This window comes from Sceloporus occidentalis, unplaced genomic scaffold (genome assembly GCF_023333645.1).
Source record: "Sceloporus occidentalis isolate IW3139 unplaced genomic scaffold, rSceOcc1.0.p SCAF_1, whole genome shotgun sequence".
In the NCBI taxonomy this organism is placed as follows: domain Eukaryota; kingdom Metazoa; phylum Chordata; class Lepidosauria; order Squamata; family Phrynosomatidae; genus Sceloporus; species Sceloporus occidentalis.
Genome location: NW_028316981.1, coordinates 11,551,106 through 11,568,700, shown reverse-complemented (window position 1 = coordinate 11,568,700; position 17,595 = coordinate 11,551,106). Strand labels below are relative to the sequence as shown.

Genomic DNA, 17,595 nt, shown 5'->3' with positions numbered 1-17,595 from the left:
ACAAGAGGAAGAAAAAGAGGGGATCCAGGAATTTCTGGCAAATAGTAAAATCCAAACATTAACGGGAGAACAACAGGAAAAACTAAATAAACTAATTACGAAAGAGGAAATCCAGGATGCAATCAAAAAATGTAAAATAGGTAAAGCGCCAGGAAACGACGGTTTTACGGCATTGTTCTACAAAACATTTATGAATGAAATTTTGGAACCATTACAAAGAGTAATGAACGAAGCTTTGATAGGTAATATACCCGAAACGTGGAAACATGCAGAAATCACACTTATTCACAAGGAAGGTAAAGATCGATTGAGTCCAGCGAACTATAGACCTATCTCTCTTTTAAACAACGATTATAAAATATTTGCTATAATATTATCCAAGAGACTGAAAGAATGCTTAGCAGAAATAGTAGATGAAGAACAGAGAGGATTCCTCCCAAAGCGATATATAAGAGAAAATTTAAGAATGGTATTAAATGTTTTGGAATATTATGAAAAACACAACGAGAAAAAATTGGGGTTAGTTTTTCTTGATTTTGAAAAGGCTTTCGACTCAGTAAATTGGAATTTGATTTTTGAAATATTAATAAAAATTAAAGTGGGAGGAAATTTTAGTAATTGGATAGGGAAGATTTATAATAATCAGAAAGCACAACTGAGAATTAATGGTGAAAGGTCACAAAATATAGAGATTCAAAGAGGAACAAGACAGGGTTGCCCACTCCCACCGCTACTATTCATACTTGTCATGGATTTGCTGATAAAGGAAATTAAATTAAATACTAAATTAAAAGGAACAAAAATAAAGAAACACGACTATAAAATTAGAGCCTTTGCAGATGACGTGATTATAATTACGGAAGATCCGATGGAGAATTTGGCAGAACTTTTGAATATATTAGACCTATTCGGCAAAATTACAGGTTGTAAAATTAACAAAGAAAAATCTATTATCTTGACAAAAAACATTAAAAAAGACGAAGTGAAGGAAATAGAAGGAAAGTTTGGATTTAAAACGGGAAAGAAAACCAAATACTTAGGGGTTCAAATAACAGACAGGTCTATTGAATTGTTTGAGAATAATTACAAGAAATTATGGTCCCAAATAAGAACAGATTTAATTAATTGGAACAAACTTAACCTGTCATTGATGGGAAGGATATCAGTGATTAAAATGAATGTGTTGCCGAGGATGTTATATCTATTCCAAACATGATATGGTTGTTCTTGTGTGCCTTCAAGTCGTTACTGACTTAATAATAATAATAATAATAATAAAGTGTGGTGTTCTGTGCCTTCAGGTCATTTCCAAATTAAAGCGATTTCTTGGCAAGATTTGTTCAGACCAGATTTGTCATTGCCATCCCCTGAGGCTGAGAGAGTGTGACTTGCCCAAGGCAGCCAATGGGTTTAATGGCTGAGCCGGGATTCAAACCCAGGTCTCCAGAGTTGCAGTTCAGTACTCAAACCACTACGCCACACTGGCTCTTCAATAATAATAATAATAATAACAACAACAACAATAAATTGCACTACATCTCTGGAGACCAGGGTCCAAATCCCAGCTCAGCCCTGTCAACCCACTGGTTGACTCTGGAGAAGTCACACTCTCTCAGCCACAGGGGATGGCAATCCATATTTAATCTACAATCCGCGCTTAAAATCATCAGTTAAAATGTACGTTTAAAACCATCTGGAGAGGCATGGTTTAAGGTGGGCCTGTCCTGGGGTTTTCTTGGCAGGTTGCTGTTTAAATGCTGCATGCACCCTAAGAGGCCAGAAGGTGCACCAAAGCCATGCAGTCTTAAGGACTAGACTGCAGCTTTGGCACAGCTTCTGGCCTTTTAAGATGCATGTGTCATTTAAACAGCATACCTCCAAAGTGTCCCGAAGCAGCTTTATTTTGGCCTGTCCGTTTGGGCCTATAGTCTCCAGAAAAGGGATGCAGACTGGGTGTCCAGTTTAAAAACTGGTGATGGAAATGGAGAACATGGACATTTGCTGCTGCAAAAAAACAGAGCAGAAGAAGGAATTACAGCACCAGAAGTGAAAAAGAAGAAAAAGAGGGGACGTGGGGAAGGTGGATAGGAACAAGAAAAAGAAGGAAGGAAGGCAAAACCATAGACTGATACTCAAAAATTCATATTTATTCTGACATGATATGTCTGACGCACTGCGATAAGTAGTCTTTTTTCAAGCATGCTGTGAGTTTTCTTGTTGGTGTGTGCGCCTTCAAGCCATTTCCAACTTATGGCAACCCTATCATCAGGTTTGCTTGACAAGTTTCTTCAGAGGGGGTTTGCCATGGCCATCCTCTGAGGCAGAGAGAGTGTGACTTGTCTAGGTATCCCAATGGGTTTATATGGCTGAGCTGAGATTCAAACCCTGGTCTCCAGAGTTATAGTCCAATACTCAAACCATGCTGGCGCTGTGAATGAGTGCCATAAAATGGCATCTCCAAAATTAGCTGAGTTTAGTTCTCCTGTGTTTTCCTCTAAGTTGTGAGTCTGTGCATTTCTCACTGCATGGAGAATGGGGAGTATGTATCTCTTGCTACACAAAACAAATGAAACAAACAAATATTTTTTAAAGTAAGAGCAGAAAGAGAAACAGCTGAATTGTGATGCATCCACAAATTAGTAGAGGTATGAAGAGAGGTCATGGTTTCTTGGCAGACTGTGTATAATAACATATGGGCCCTCACAATTGCACATGTAGGAAAATACTTCTTAAGTATCTTACTTCAAGGCAACTTCCAGTAAAATGATCTGTCAAGTCAGGCAGTTAACCAAGTTCAGAAATGCAGACTTCAATAGTAAAAACAAACCTTTTGTTGTTCTTGCTAACCATCCTCGAGTTGATCTCAACTTAGGAGGACCCTGTGGATGAGACACCTCCAAGACTCTCCATCTTCCACTACTCTTCTTAGGACTTTATTACACAGAGGAGAATTGGAAGTTTAAATGTGCTTTAGCCTGTGAAAATCTCACAATTACTATTAAGTTGCAATTAAGATTGTCAGACACAGCGCAATAAAACAGCCATTTTCCTGGGAATAACCAGGGAATAACCAGGCAATAAACAGCAAAAAAGTATTTTTAGGATTTTCCTGTGAATGATTTGCTGCTGTTTATTGCTTGGTTATTCACGGGTTAACAACACTTTAATCACTTTTCAATGCAACATTGTGTGAAAACCTTTATCGCGATTACAGGATATTCCCAGGATAATGGCCATTTAATCATGACGTCGTGTTAAAATCTTAATTGCGAATGCATGATTTTCATGTTTATACTTCCAATTGTCCATGTGATAAAGTCCATTGTTCTTGCAGATCAATACCTGTGAGCACTTTAATAGAGTCCATCCATCTAGCATGTGATCTTCCTCTCTTTCTACTTCCCTCCATCTTCTCTAGTATAATTGTATTTTCTAATGAGTTGTGCTGTCTCATGATATGACCAAAGTACAACAGACCCAGTTTTATCATCTTGGCTTCTAGGAGTAATTCAGGCTTGATCTGTTCTAGGACCCTTTTATTTTATTTTGGCTGTCCACCATATCCTCAGCACTCTTCTCTAGCACCACAACTCAAATCGTATAGGTCCACACCTGAGACGTATGTTGTCAGAACTAAACAGCAAGCATTAATATTGTCTAAATGAAACACAGATACTTTCAAATATTGCTTACACCTTCAAAGCAACTCTGATGCTCTCCCTTCCCATATCGCTCCTTTCTTTGTTATTTCTTTCTTTTCCTTCCCAGCTGAAGGACCTTGGATGTTTTGGTCCATGCCTGACTCCTCTAGTTTATTATCATACCACCTGTGCAATAACCATTCCCTTTACACCCTTTGTTACACTACACATCCCATCATTGTATATTGTATATTAGCCTGCCCCTAAATTAAAGGTGAGTAAGATGCAAAAGCAACGCCTGACACAATCCTACGACTTTCAGCTGTTTGACAGTTTTGGATAGTCTGACACCTTTAAAAGGTTTATGGCTGAGATCACAACTGACATCTTTAACTCACTAATCCATGTAATTCATTTTAATTGCTAATATACTTGGAGTTTTAATACAAGTGGATACAGGGAGCATATCCGCTGGGCTTTGGTTCCAGGACACACCTTGGATACCAAAATCCATGGATGCTCAAGTCCCAATAAATACAACAGCAGAGTAAAATGGTATCCTTTAAATAAAATGGCAAAATCAAGCTTTGTTCTACTATACAGTTGTATAGTAAAAATGGTGTCCCTTATATAAAATGGCAAAATCAAGGTTTGTTCTTTGTAATGTGTGTGTGCGTATAGTATGTATATATTAATATTTCCAGGATAAAGAATCCATGGAGATGGAGGGCTGACTGTATATCCACACTAGACAGTTATAGCACTTTGGTGGGTTATTGTTACATTATTTTTATTAATAAATAAAACTGGTTAAATGACACAAAACTCATACTGATTATATTACGTCCATAATCGTACTTTCCAAATTGTCTGTTCACTTAACTAAATCTGTATAACTAAATATTGTCTGATTGATTTTATTATTATTCAAATAATATAATTTATTTAAGTAATAGGTACTGTAACACATTGGACGTGATCATAATCTTTGCCAATGAACAACTGAATAGCAGTCATTGCCAACAAAATAATAATCTTGCTAATAAATATATTATTAGTTCATTTTCATGGTCTGTTTCATTAGACGACTATAGCACCTTGAGACCCTTTTAACTACCATTGCTGCGTCTTAATAGAATCGTGGGATTTATAGTTTTTAAAAAACTCTCTGCAGAGAGTTCAAGTGTGGAAGTTGAAGAGAAGACACTGGAGACTTTGAAATTCCTCACTGAACCACAAACCCCAGTGAGATAAGAAACATATTGAGTTTGCGTTCTTTGGAATGTGCTTGCTGTGCCTCTACTGATAAGATGTTCAGGCCCTAAGAAATACACAGTGTCTTAACCTGTCAGGGAAAACAGCAGCTAATGGGTGAGATATGCAGGGATCCACTTCATTCTCCACCTATGCAGCATTTTTACACCAATTATTTCTAAAATACCTGTATAGTTGGCCCTTCTTATACACAGATTTTTTATGCACTGATTCCAGCATCCATGGTTTGAAAATGTTCCAAAAAAAGTATAAATTTCAAATATTAAACCTTGATTTTCCATTTTTATAAGGGACACCATTTTGCTATGTCATTACATTGAATGGGATTTGAGCATCCAGGGATTTTGTTATCCACGGGAGATCTTGGAACCAAAGCCCAGCGTATAACAAGGGCTCACTGTATATACTCATGTATAAGTCTAGAAATTTTAGTCAAAACATTGATCCAAAAAAAACCCTTATCCTGGACTCACTGCCCACCCCCTCTATTCTCTCATCCATCCAGCCTTTATTTTGAGCACAGTTATGCCTGCTAAGAGTTTTGTAGGTTCTTTGGCATTGTTTTCCTTTGTTTTCCTTGAAGGCACCACCACACTGTAGAAACAATGCAGTTTGACACCACGTTAAGTGCTATGGATCCATTGTAACTGTAGTTTGGCAAGGCCTGGCGCCTTCTCTGCCCAAGACCGCTGGCATCTCACAAAGCTACAGATCCCAGGATCTTGTCAGATGGAGCCTTGACACTTAAAGTGGTGTCAAATTGCATTATTTCCACAGTGCGGATGGACCCAAATTTCCTTCCATATTGTTGTGAACTGTTGTCAAGTCAGCTTCAACTTGTGGCAGCCCTATGAATGGGAGACCTCCAATGATGCTAGGTAAGGGTTAAAATGCAAGAGTTTGCAGGATTTAGAAGGAAGGGCCACCTGCAAGTTGGTGACATCAGTTCCTGCCCCTCCTTCTCTTAATAGAGGGGAAGGTGGGTTTGACTGCATTTTAATTTGATTTTGATTTTTTGATCTTGTGATGTAGCTCAGTAGCCAGGGAGTGCTGGGTGGATCTTGGGGGTGACAGAAAAAGATGGTATAGAAAGGAGAGGCAGAATGTATTTAGAGAATTAAAACTGGGGCTACAAGTGAGAACTTGGAGGGACAATTGTGCAGCAAGAGAAGGACAAAGCTCTCTCAGAAAAGTTTGCATTTCGAGGTTGGGATGATTTTTGGGGGGGAAGAGGATGATGATCCTGGGAGGGGATCCATAATGTGCTGCTCAGCTGATAAAACACTCTACAAATAGTAAGTACAGTACTTAAATCAATGCAAAGCAACCTGGATCCTAGGACTAGAACTCAAGGGTTGTTACTAGTGCTGCTGTGAGCATTATATTATTATTATTAGTAATATTATTTTCTTATATCCCACCTTTCTCCCAATATAGAGACTCAAGTCTTTTCCAGCTTATGAAGACCCTAAGCTAAAGTGACCTATCCTGGGGTTTTCTGGGGCTGAGAGTGTGTGACTCGCCCAAGGTCCCCCAGCGAGTTTCCATGACTGAGCAAGGATTCATACCCTGGTCTCCAGAGTCATAGTCCAACACTCAAAACACTACACCACACTGGTACATACTACATAGTACATTGATGGGTTGTTGTTGTTGTTGCTGCTGTGTGTCTTCAAGTCATTTGCGACTTACCTTAAGGCAAACCTATCATAGGGTTTTCTGGGGCCGACTGAGCAGGTATTCGAACCCTGGGCTCCAGATCATAGTCCAACACTCAAACCACTATGGCACACTGGTACTGCATAGTAGTGTACTGTAGTTCGTTGCTGTCGCTGCATGCCTTCAAGTCATTTGCAACTTATGGCAACGCTAAGGCAACCCTAACATGAGGTTTTCAAACTGTGGATGCTAGAATCCATGAATAAAAAAAATATGTGGATATGAAGGGCTGACTGTATGTTGCATCTGAGGAAGTAAACCAAATCTACAAAAAAATATGGTACCAACTTCTATTGCTCAGTTAGTCCCAAAGGTGCAATGAGAACTCTTTGCAATTGTATATATAATTGTATAAATTATAATTGCATAAATGACAATATTGTATATTGCATCTATGGAAGTAGACTTAGAGCCCATACAGTCAGGCCAAAATAAAGCTGCATCCTATGAGGCCAGAAGCTGCACCAAATCTTAAGGACTGGAGCGCAGCTTTGGCACAGCTTCTGGCCTCTTAAGATGCATGTGTCGTTTAAACAGCAAACCTCCAAAGTGACCAGAAGCAGCTTTATTTTGGCCTGTCTGAATGGGCCCCAAATCTATGAAAGCTTGGAATTTATGATTGTACCCCAGTTCAGCTGTTTGGCTTTCCTATCTTCCCTTGAATTTTTCTTTCTTCCTGAACAGTTACCTGGACTCTAAAATTGGCATCACTTTTTCTCTATTTCAGGTTTGTTGGAAAGGGAGAATAAAGTAGGAGGAGGCAAGATGTCTGCAGAAATTGAACATCTAAAGAAGGCGGAGACCCTTAGTGTTCAAGATGAACCGAAAAGGCAACCGACACACAAAATGGCAGCCAAAGAAGAGAGCCGTGAAGCGATGGCCAGTGAAGGTGGAGAGGTCCAGGAAATCTCAGCCCAACAAGAGGCACAGGAGGAAAAGAGGGAGAATAAATGCCAAGCGTGTGGTAAAAGCTTTTGCACAAAGTCCCGTCTTAATGTTCATCAGAGAATTCACACAGAGAAGAGACCCTATAAATGCTTGGAATGTGGGAAAGGTTTTAGACAAAGTGGACACCTTTCTCAGCATCAAAGAATGCACACGGGAGAAAGACGATACAAGTGCTTGGAGTGTGGGAAGAATTTCAGTCAGAGCACGTATTTTATTCTGCACAAAATAACTCACACAGGAGAAAAACCCTTTACCTGTCTAGAGTGTGGGAAGAGCTTCAGTCACAGCAGGAAACTTGCTATACATCGCAACATCCACACCGGGAAGAGACCGTATAAATGTCAGGAGTGCGGACAGAGCTTCAGTCAGAGCACACACCTTACTTCTCATCAAAGAATCCACACAGGAGAGAAACCGTATAAATGTCTGGAGTGCGGGAAATGCTTTAACCAGAGTACACACCTGACTTTACATCGAAGGGTTCACACAGGCGAGAAACCTTATGAGTGTCTGGAGTGTGGGAAACGCTTCAGTCAGAGTCCGCATCTCACATTGCATCAAAGAATTCACACGGAGGAGAAAATGTATAAGTGCTCTGAGTGTGGGAAGAGGTTCCACCGGAGTGACCACCTGGCTGCTCATCTCAGAAGTCACACGGGGGAGAAACCATATCAATGCTCAGAATGCGGAAAGAGTTTCAGTCGAAGTTCAATTCTCACTAAACATCAGAGAACCCACAAAGCTGGGGAAACTCCCTTGCAAACACCCCCAACAGTTGAGGCTTTGCTTTGAAAGTTCTGGGCCTCTGAGGCTTGGAAGAAAAGAACAAGACCTTTTTCTGTTGTAGCATATTTCATATTCTGCAAAATTAGGGAAAGCATTCAGATAAGAAAGTTCTCTAGTTCTTGGTGTGTCAGTTCTATTCTAAACCATGCTCACTTAAGAGTATGTGATATTGCTCAACTGATCTTTGGAGAAACTTGTATTGGAATTGTAGAATTTAAAAAAAATTCCAATGTGAATTAGAATTATTGAAGCTTAGAATTAGCATTTCATGTATATTGCTTGTCTTTTCTGATTCCAATGAACATTCCCGCCTGTTTGCCCACTAAATAAAGTCAAGCTTTCTAAAAATCAGAACATGTCACCCCTTTCACCGTCCCATAGTCTGCTGAAAAATGGGAACTTTTTTCTCCCAATGTTTTACATTAATTGAGACAAAAAGGATCACAATGGCAAACATCCGTAGATTTATTTGGATTTTTTGTCCTGTTTGTTGTTGGAGGGGGAGAAAAACTGAAACTGTAAATGTGAAGTTGTTTGCAGCTGTTCAGGTGGCAATGTTGTAGAATGCCTGCATTGTAGGAACAGTTATGTGTAGATGTAGTTAGTGAAGCAGACTAATCTCCTTTCCTCATTTCACTTAATGCATGCCCACCAAGAGATGTTGGAGGGAGCTGCTGTTTGCTTTGCCTCTGGTAGGCAGGGCCACACCATTTGCATTATTTTCTGTGCGGTGTTTCTCCAGCCCTCTTTCATCAACTCAAGGCTAATGCTGCTAAAAAAATCCTCCAGCTAGGCAGAGGAAAAGGAAGAAAAGAGGGGCATGAAACGATTTTGTGAAAACAAGCTTCCTTGTCTGGAGCTTTGTCAATTGCAGTATGCCTTAACCCTCTGTTTCTCCCTACAAAATGGCAACAGGAAGTGATGCAGTCACTTTCAGTCACCATTTTGAAGGAGAAATGGCAGGAAAACCAGGTATTTTGGCATACTTGAGTAGGAGTTCATGCAGCCTGCAAAGAGAGGGTTGGGTGATAGAAAACTGATTCCAACGCCACCACATAGTTGCCTATTTTTTTCTATCTTCTGTCCCCTGATGTGTTAGGAACGTAACATATTAGCCATTCTTATTGTAAATTGTGGGTTTTGCAGTACATGGTATTAAGAATGCACCAGATTGGGAAATGTTGCTTTGAATTTAGACTGAGGCACTGGTAAATGATGACTTGCTGTCCCAAGAAGCAGTTGTGGCAAGACCCCGAAGGGTCTCTCCAGCTGACTATATCTCAATGCTCCTGTGACCCTTGCAGTTGTCATTCCCCTGCTTTCTGATCTGTAGTGCCTTGGAAGAGAGCTAGTGGTGTAGTGGTCTGAGCGTAGGACTAGGATTTTGGAGATCAGGGGTTTAGATTCCCACTTAGCGATGGAAACTCTTTGGGTGACCTTGGCCAAATCACACTCTCTCAGCATCGAAGAAGACAATGGCAAACCCCCTCTGCCAAGAAAACCCCATGATAGGGTCACTGTACATCAGAAACAACTTGAAGGCCTTGGAAACTCTCTAGCTGGGGCACTGGCTGGCTTAAAAGGTAGTTTTTGGGGGGCATCACATTGGCAGAGGAAGCTACAGGAAAAAAAGTGATAGCTATGGCTGATGATGAAGGACCTCAACCAATGTGTAAGGAAAGATATACAGTTAATGGTTGGTGAGGATGCAGGACAGAGCCTTCTCAGTGGCTGCTCCTAGGCTGTGTAATTCTCTCCCAGGGGAGGCTCCATTGCTCTCTTTGCTCAGAAAAATGCTTTTTATTAAGGCAGGCCTTTCACTCTTAGTGCTTCAATGTGGTTATATGCTTTTGTCTTGTCATATTTTAAGCCAGTTCTAAGCTGTTTTAACTTTATGCTTTGAATAGAATTGTATGTTTAATTTTTAAAACTTTTGTATACTAAGGGATTATTCAGACAGTAAAAGTAATCTGGGTGAAACGCTGTTTTTAAAAAAGATTTGCATCGTTTGCAACATGAAAACCTGATGCGAACAGACTTGAGATAAACTGTTATAAAACTTGCATGCCTTGAACGTATTTCGGATACATCCTCATCGCTGCCTCCATCTTTATTTGAGTGCTGACATGTGTGAATAACTGAATTCACAGAGATGTGGTTCCATAGTATTAACAACAACTTCACTGTCGCTTGTAAATTTTGATTTTAACTGTAATTTTTATGTATTTTATTGTTTGTATTGCATTTTAAGTTTTAATCCCGCCTCGGTCCACCTGGGAGAGGTGGGAAAATACAAATAAATATTATTAATTATTGTTATTATTACATAATGTGCAATTCCCTAATGTGTCATGCAGTTCTCAGGTCCAAAAATGCCTAGTTCAGGAAATGTGTATTCAGAAATGCACATAAATGGGTATTGTTGGAGACACTGTAGTAAGCTGGGGGGGGGGTCTTCCTACTGCGTGTGGTGGTCATGGTTTCCATTTCTTAAATTTGGTATTTGTAGCAGTCAGTGAAATTACATGAGTAATTTTATCATGAGTTGGAACAGCTTTGTTGTTTGCCTTCAAGTCATTTCCTATTGATGGTGACCCTAAGGTGAACCTTTCATGGGGTTTTCTTGGAAAGATTTCTTCAGAGGAGGTTTGCCATTGCCTTCGGCTGAGAGTGTGGGACTTGCCCAAGGCCACCCAGTGGGTTTCCTTGGCCAAGCGAGGAATCGAACCCTGGTCTCCAAAGTCACTGTCCAATACTCAAACCACTATGCCATGCTGGCTCTACCTCTTTTTTATAATGCAAATTATTTATATTTTGTAGCACATTTACAGAGCGTAAATAATTGGAAAGAAGACTTACCATAAAATGCCTTGTCACTTTCTTGGCAGAAAAATAATCTCATGCTAATGAAAAATCATGCTAATGGAAACAGGTAACTCAGACCACTCCAAATTCTATGCAACATGGTACAAATTGGTTAGTTATACAAATAAAAAGACTAGTTTTCTCTCTATCTCCCTTACATTGATTTTTGGAAAGACACTATTATAGCTGCCATCTCAGCTGGAATTTTTTTAGCTGGGGAATCAGGAAACATAAGCTCAACATACTGGTGCCTCACTGTATATAGATGCACTGTTTGTTGGTTATGTTTGTTTCTGTAAAATTTTTAAAATGCTAATTTAAAACATATGCATATAGACTGATCCAGGTATCCCTGGAATGGAATCTTCTGCTTTTTAAAGATCACTTTATTAAGTTTAAGAAATAAAAATAGGAGGAAAAACCAAGTGCTTGAAAGATACTCAATATATCCAAGATATTAAAAGAAAAGACATACAAATCAAGATCTCAGGAAGTGGGGAGATAAATATTTCCATCAATTTGGATGTTGGATCAATGATCAAGAGCAGTATTTGAGAGTCAACATTACATTCCCTTTCTTGCTAGTTATAGGGGAGAATGTTTGACTTTTGTCATGATATCAAAGGCATTAAATAACCCCTAGAATGCATACATAGTGAGCTGTGGAGCACTGATAAAAAGAAAGAAGTACAATTTCCCCATTTCCCCCTCTTTCTCCATTCAGGCAACCAGAGCCTTCCAAAGTCACTTCCAGTATTTGGGAATGTCAGGTGGTATAGTCCTCATGGGACTGTGGGGTGGTATAGTCCCAACAGGGCTATATCACTAGCCATTCCCAAATCCTGCAAGTGACCTGAAATAAGAGCCATATATAGAGAATACGATGCAGGGTTTGTTTGTTTTTTATGAGAGAGAGCAAGAAGGGTTGTACAAGGTATTCCTTATGTTGAGTTGCTCAGGAAAAAAACAGTATCATCCAATATCCACAAAACAGTGATTCCGTTACTGGGCCAACCAAAATGCATTTTATACAAGTTGCAGGCTTTTGAAGCCTCACTGGCTTTTTCATCAGGCAAACATGCTAAAAATCATACAGGAGAAAGAAAGAAAAAATGACAATGTCAATGTCAGTCATAGCCCCTACATTTTTGGTTCAGATAGTATGGAGGGGTGTCATGCATTTCTCCTCCTTCTGGCTATGTAGGGGTTGGAAGATTCAGTCCAGAAAATCAACTTTAAATTTCATTAGCAAGAGAAAAAGTTACTGCTTTTACCACATGCATAATATGCAGTTTGGTGGCCAATTAATGGTATCACTGTTTTGTGAATTTTGGAGAAGACTGTACTTTGCTATATGGCTAACACAGCTACCCCTGGATATGTTTTCAGAAAAAGAAGATATGGAGGAAAAGAAGATATGGAGGAGGCAACCAACTGCTAGAAGACTTTCAACTGCAATTCAGCTACTGACAGAACCCCTTTCTCACTACCCATAATGTTTCTGGCATCTTTTACAGCATACACCCCTTCGAATTGTAGTGGCACAGCCCAGAATCCTCCAACTTCATTCCATGCTCTCACCAGTATGCAATGGTGGTTCATGGGAATGATGGTCAGGGTTAACTCGGCCAGGGGAAGGACATCTATTGTACCACAGAATGGCCTGAGATAGGAAAAGTGCCTTCTTTTCTACCAGACTATCCCACTCAGGCTAGGGGAATTATGGGGTTAACAGCTGGGGATAAAAAACATCTGAATTCTGTATCAGCCACTTAGGGGTGAAATAGACGGGGTGAAACAGACGGGTGAAGGAGTGGCCTCTCACCACTCTGCCTGTGATTGAGCGCGGATCTGGCTGAGCCTGTGGCAACTAAACAACATGCTCTTAGAGGCCACCACTGTGGTCCCAAGGGGGCCACCAGCAAGGAGTGGTTTTTCACTGCTCCTTTTGCTGGCAGCTTTACCTTCCAGCCACACTGGAGGTATGCGCCATCTGCACACCACGTCCCCAAAGCAGATAGAGGCCGCTCCTTTTGACCCATCTGCTTCAGGCTTTAGTTACCTTTCCTGGTCCAAACCAAACGGAAATATCATTCACAACATGCTCCAGTCGCCAGCGGAACACACCTCCCACTCACCAATGGCGTATACAACCTCAGAACTAAAATGGAGACATGATGATTGTTTATAGCAGGGGATGGAAAATTCTGGGGAACTTTATCACATTAGTGTGTTAAAAAATGGCATAAACAAGAAGGGGCAGAGGAAGGAGGCCATGGGCCACCAAAAATGGCCTTCAGGGTCAGCATAAGTCCCACCCCTGCTTTACACAAACCATATGCAAGCAGCAGAGCAAGTAATGAGGTAGCCTAGAACCTTTCAACCCAACATGCTCGCTGTCTACTTTCCTGGAGTTTTTGACGCTGGAGAATGCCATGTCTCCCACTAGTGGTGGCACAAGACATCACAACTTCCAAGGATTCATCCAGCTCTTTGTGCGGCATGAGCAGATCCTAAGGTTAATTCTCTTCATTTAACCAGACAGACTGGATGAACACAGGGGAAAAAGCAGGATATCACCAAGATATCCCAGTAACAAATCCAATCTTTTGTCATGACAAAGAGGAGAAAATTCATGTCTATGTATATATATATATAGCTATATATCCATATATAAAATAAATAACACATATAGCCAATTGAACCTGCCAACCCAAGTGCTGAGACAGAAAAAGAATTCTGTTCCCACAATCAAATGGGATTTGTTTAAACCCAGGTTTGCTCAGTGACTGGTCTGTTCTTCATATGCAAAAACACAGTCACTCGCATACAGCACTGATCAGAGAAAGTATTTTCAAGTGTGTTTCTATGTGTCCATCACAGATTTGCCTTTGTTGGCCAGAAATTCTTTATAGCTTCATTCCATGAAAAAATTGGGTAGAAGTAATTGGGAAGCATTTGCAAAATTATAGTCTGCTTCAGGGTTCGCAACTTAGTGATGACAGGGTCAAGAACGTATCTCCAAATGGTGCCAACAAGGTCCCAACCATATCCATGTTTCTTCCTCATCAGGAACAATATTTCAGATTGGATTGTTGGGGGGGGGGGGTTGAAGCAGGAAAACTAAGACAAAAAGTATCATATTGGCAGTAGACCGTACTTAATCTACCCGCTAGTCTCTGACAGATGGGTATCTTTCCCCCAACAACCACTTTCCCCCTTAACCCAACAGGAAACGTGAATTTTAGGACACTTTCTGCTCCCAAGCTAATTGGGAGCCATAGGAGAAAATGATGGCATGTTGCAAGGTAACAACCTCATCCTTCCACAGATCCTCTTCTCACTTCCCCACAAAATAAATACCCCCCACACCCAAAAAAAGCATGATGAAGAGGTAAGTGGGATATATAGCAAAGAGTGGGTCACAGAGAGAGAGATGGGAAAGTAATAAAATAAAAGGATGAAGGAAACAGGCAGCCAGCACAGAACACGAGGGAGGACTGTACCACCTAGACAGTAACTCTTTGGAAGAGGTAATTAAGCCTACAGCAGCCTCCCTCAAATATGAAATGGCTATGCCATGATTCCTTTTTACGCTATTTTCTCATCTGACTCGGCACTGGCTTTGATCTGGAGTGAACTGAAGAAAAAAGGAAGCCATTCACACCTTCATTGCAGGGCTTCTGCTTCAGCTGTTCCTCCTGCTGCTGCTTCCAGGTAGGCCTCCTCTGAGGCCTGGGAGAGGGCTGACATCAGGGTCAGATTCACACACTCGGGGCACTTCTCTGGGTTCTCTGCACTGGAGGAGAAGATCTTCCCACAGTCGGCACATATAAAGGAGTTCATGCCCAGGTGGCTGCGCTGGTGCCGGATCAGGGCCGCCTTGGCCTTGAAACAGCTCCCGCAATCTGGACAGAGATAGGGTTTCTCACTGGTGTGGGTCCGTTCATGGGCGATGAGCTGGGAGCTTTCCCGGAAACACTTTCCACAATCTAGGCACATGTAGGGCCTCTCGCCTGTGTGGGACCTCTCGTGGGCCACCAGGCTGGAGCGCTGGATGAAGCCCTTTCCACACTGGAGGCAGATGTAGGGCTTCTCACCCGTGTGCGTCCGCTCATGCTTGCTGAGGCTCGATCGGACACTGAAGCTCTTCTCGCAGTAGAGGCACTGGTAAGGCTTTTCGCCCGTGTGGGTCCGCTCATGGGCGATAAGCTCTGAGCTCCAGTTGAAGCCCTTCCCACACTCCACACACTTGTGGGGCTTCTCACCTGTGTGGGTCCGGATGTGTGCCATGAGGTGAGAGTTCTGGCTAAAGCTCTTCCCGCACTCAGAGCAGGTGTAGGGCTTCTCCCCTGTGTGAATGCTCTGATGACGGATGAGGTCGGCGCTCAAGCTGAAGCCCTTGCCACACTCCAGGCACTTGTAGGGCTTCTCCCCCCGGTGGCTCTTCTCATGGAGGACCAGGGTGGCCTTCTGGCTAAAACTCTTCCCACACTCCAAGCAAGTGTAGGGCTTCTCCCCCGTATGGCTCCGCTCATGAATGATGAGGCTGGAGCGCTGGTTGTAGCTCTTCTCACATAGCAGGCACTTGTAGGGCTTCTCCCCCGTGTGGGTCCGCTCATGAAGCTGGAGGTGGGAGCTTTGACTGAAGCGCTTGTCGCAGTGGGAGCACTTGAAGGGCTTCTCCCCCGTGTGGGTTCGCCCATGCGTATTCAGGGTTGACCGCTTCCCAAAGCTCTTGCCACACTCGTTGCATTTGTACGGCTTCTCCACCACAGGCGGCAGGGGTTTGTCCGGGCCCCCAAGCAGCAACGGAGTTTGGCTCAGACTTGTCCCAAAAGTCTTCGAGATCTCCTGGCCCTTCTTCTGGAGGAAGCCCTGCTGGATCGCAAACTCACTGAAATCGAAAAAGCCTCCTCCAAATGGAATGGAGATCGGCCCTCGGTCTTCCAGTGAGCGGCCCACAGAAGCTCCAGCCTGTCTCTCATCCCGGCAGAAGCTGACTTCATCTCCCCCCCACATCATCCTGTTCAGCTGAAGTCGCTCCGAACTAGCCAGTGAACTCGCCCCTTCATTGTTCTGGCATAACCAGCCGGCTGCAGATGTCAGAAAAAATAAAAGCGAATTCGAAATCAGGTACAGGGACACAAGGTTAAGGTAGACAAGGGATGGGAGTCATTCAGATCAACCTAGGGGAATCAAAGAAGCCCTCACAATTAGTACCTGCTGAGAACTGTACTCTCTACAGATTTGTCTAATCCTCTTTTAAAGCCATCTGAGTTGGTAGTCATCATTACCTCATGTGGCAGTGAGTTCCACAGTTAAATGATGGGTCCTGAAACCCCTCACCATTCCGCTTCACTAAATGAGCCCACAGTATTATGAGAGAGGAATTTAAACTTCTCTACCTTCTCAATATCAAGCCTAATTTCTTAAATCTCAGAAGAAGAAGGAACTACCGTATATGTTCATGTACACATCAATCTCAAGTGTAAGTCAAGGGAAGGTTTCAGGGTCAAAATCATGGATTTTGATATGATCTGTAGATATGTTGAGGGTAGAACTTAGGGGGCTATAACAAAGGATGGAAAGGGGAAAACACCACTTTTGTCGCTTCTTTTCTTTCTCTGGACATCTCCTGACCACCTAATATCACTTCCCTGGTACTGGAGGAGATGTTTTAACATCAGGTTGGAGAGGAAAGGAAGTGGAGTTTAATGGGGTGTTCAATGGAGTTAAAAGGCTTTGAAACTGGACTGGGAAGGGGAAGAAGTGGAGTTAAAAGGGGTGTTTCTTTGATGGGAAGAGAAGGCTATCAGATCAAACTGGGAAGGGGAAGAGGAAAAGCTAAAAGGGGTGTTTCTTTGATGCGAAGAGAAGGCTATCAGATTGGACTGGGAACCTCTTTCACACATACATGCAAGAAAAAACTCCTGTCTCGAGGCACAAAGAGTGAGGCATCGGGTGGTGCTTGTTACAGGACCTTTCTAAGCAGTATTATGTATTGACCTGTATATAAGTTGACCCAGGATTTTAGGGCCAATTTTGGGGCATAAATGTCTCGACTTATAGGCAAGTATATATGGTAAGTCTGAGATCTTCCACATGCAAAGCATGTTTTCTTATTACTGTGCTCTGACTTCTCCTCCAAAGCCCATTAAACTAAATAGATCTTTGGTCCCATTTACCCTCAGATATTCTTAGTGACTAAGGGGCTGAACAGATCCGTGTTTAATGCCCAACCGCATGGTTAAGGACGTCATGGCGCTCCTTTGGCACAGCATTTAAACACGCTGCACCAAAAGATCACTGAAAAGCTGGCACCATGGTGGCAAAGGCATCTTTTTGCCGGCACTAAAAG

At 42.0% G+C, this 17,595-nt stretch overlaps 2 protein-coding genes across 5 annotated transcripts in view; one reads left to right on the top strand and one right to left on the bottom strand.

The window, feature by feature from the left end:
- The first annotated feature begins 5,876 nt into the window (after positions 1–5,876).
- LOC149320741 (uncharacterized) lies at positions 5,877–10,671 on the top strand. Of its 3 annotated transcripts, XM_089506108.1 has the most exons (3): positions 5,877–6,211; positions 6,354–6,533; positions 7,363–10,671. In XM_089506108.1, the coding sequence occupies exon 3, from the start codon at positions 7,401–7,403 to the stop codon at positions 8,373–8,375; it is 975 nt and encodes a 324-aa protein (XP_089362234.1). In that variant the 5' UTR covers positions 5,877–6,211; positions 6,354–6,533; positions 7,363–7,400; the 3' UTR covers positions 8,376–10,671. The 3 variants fall into 3 exon arrangements, with proteins under 3 accessions (XP_089362234.1, XP_089362244.1, XP_089362227.1); XM_089506118.1 differs by lacking the exon at positions 6,354–6,533; XM_089506101.1 differs by having other exon boundaries at positions 5,877–6,533.
- Positions 10,672–11,426: 755 nt separating this feature from the next.
- Positions 11,427–17,595, bottom strand: part of LOC149320739 (uncharacterized) — a 71,188-nt gene continuing 65,019 nt past the window's right edge. For both annotated transcript variants that reach the window (XM_089502674.1, XM_089502682.1), the window contains one exon: positions 11,427–16,330. In XM_089502674.1, coding sequence (XP_089358800.1) covers positions 14,904–16,330 — 1,427 coding nt within the window. In that variant the 3' untranslated portion in view covers positions 11,427–14,903. The remainder of the gene's footprint in view (positions 16,331–17,595) is intronic.

Coding starts and splice junctions, on each gene's coding strand:
- LOC149320741 (XM_089506118.1), top strand. CDS start 7,401: ATGTCTGCAGAAATTGAACATCTAAAGAAGGCGGAGACCCTTAGTGTT.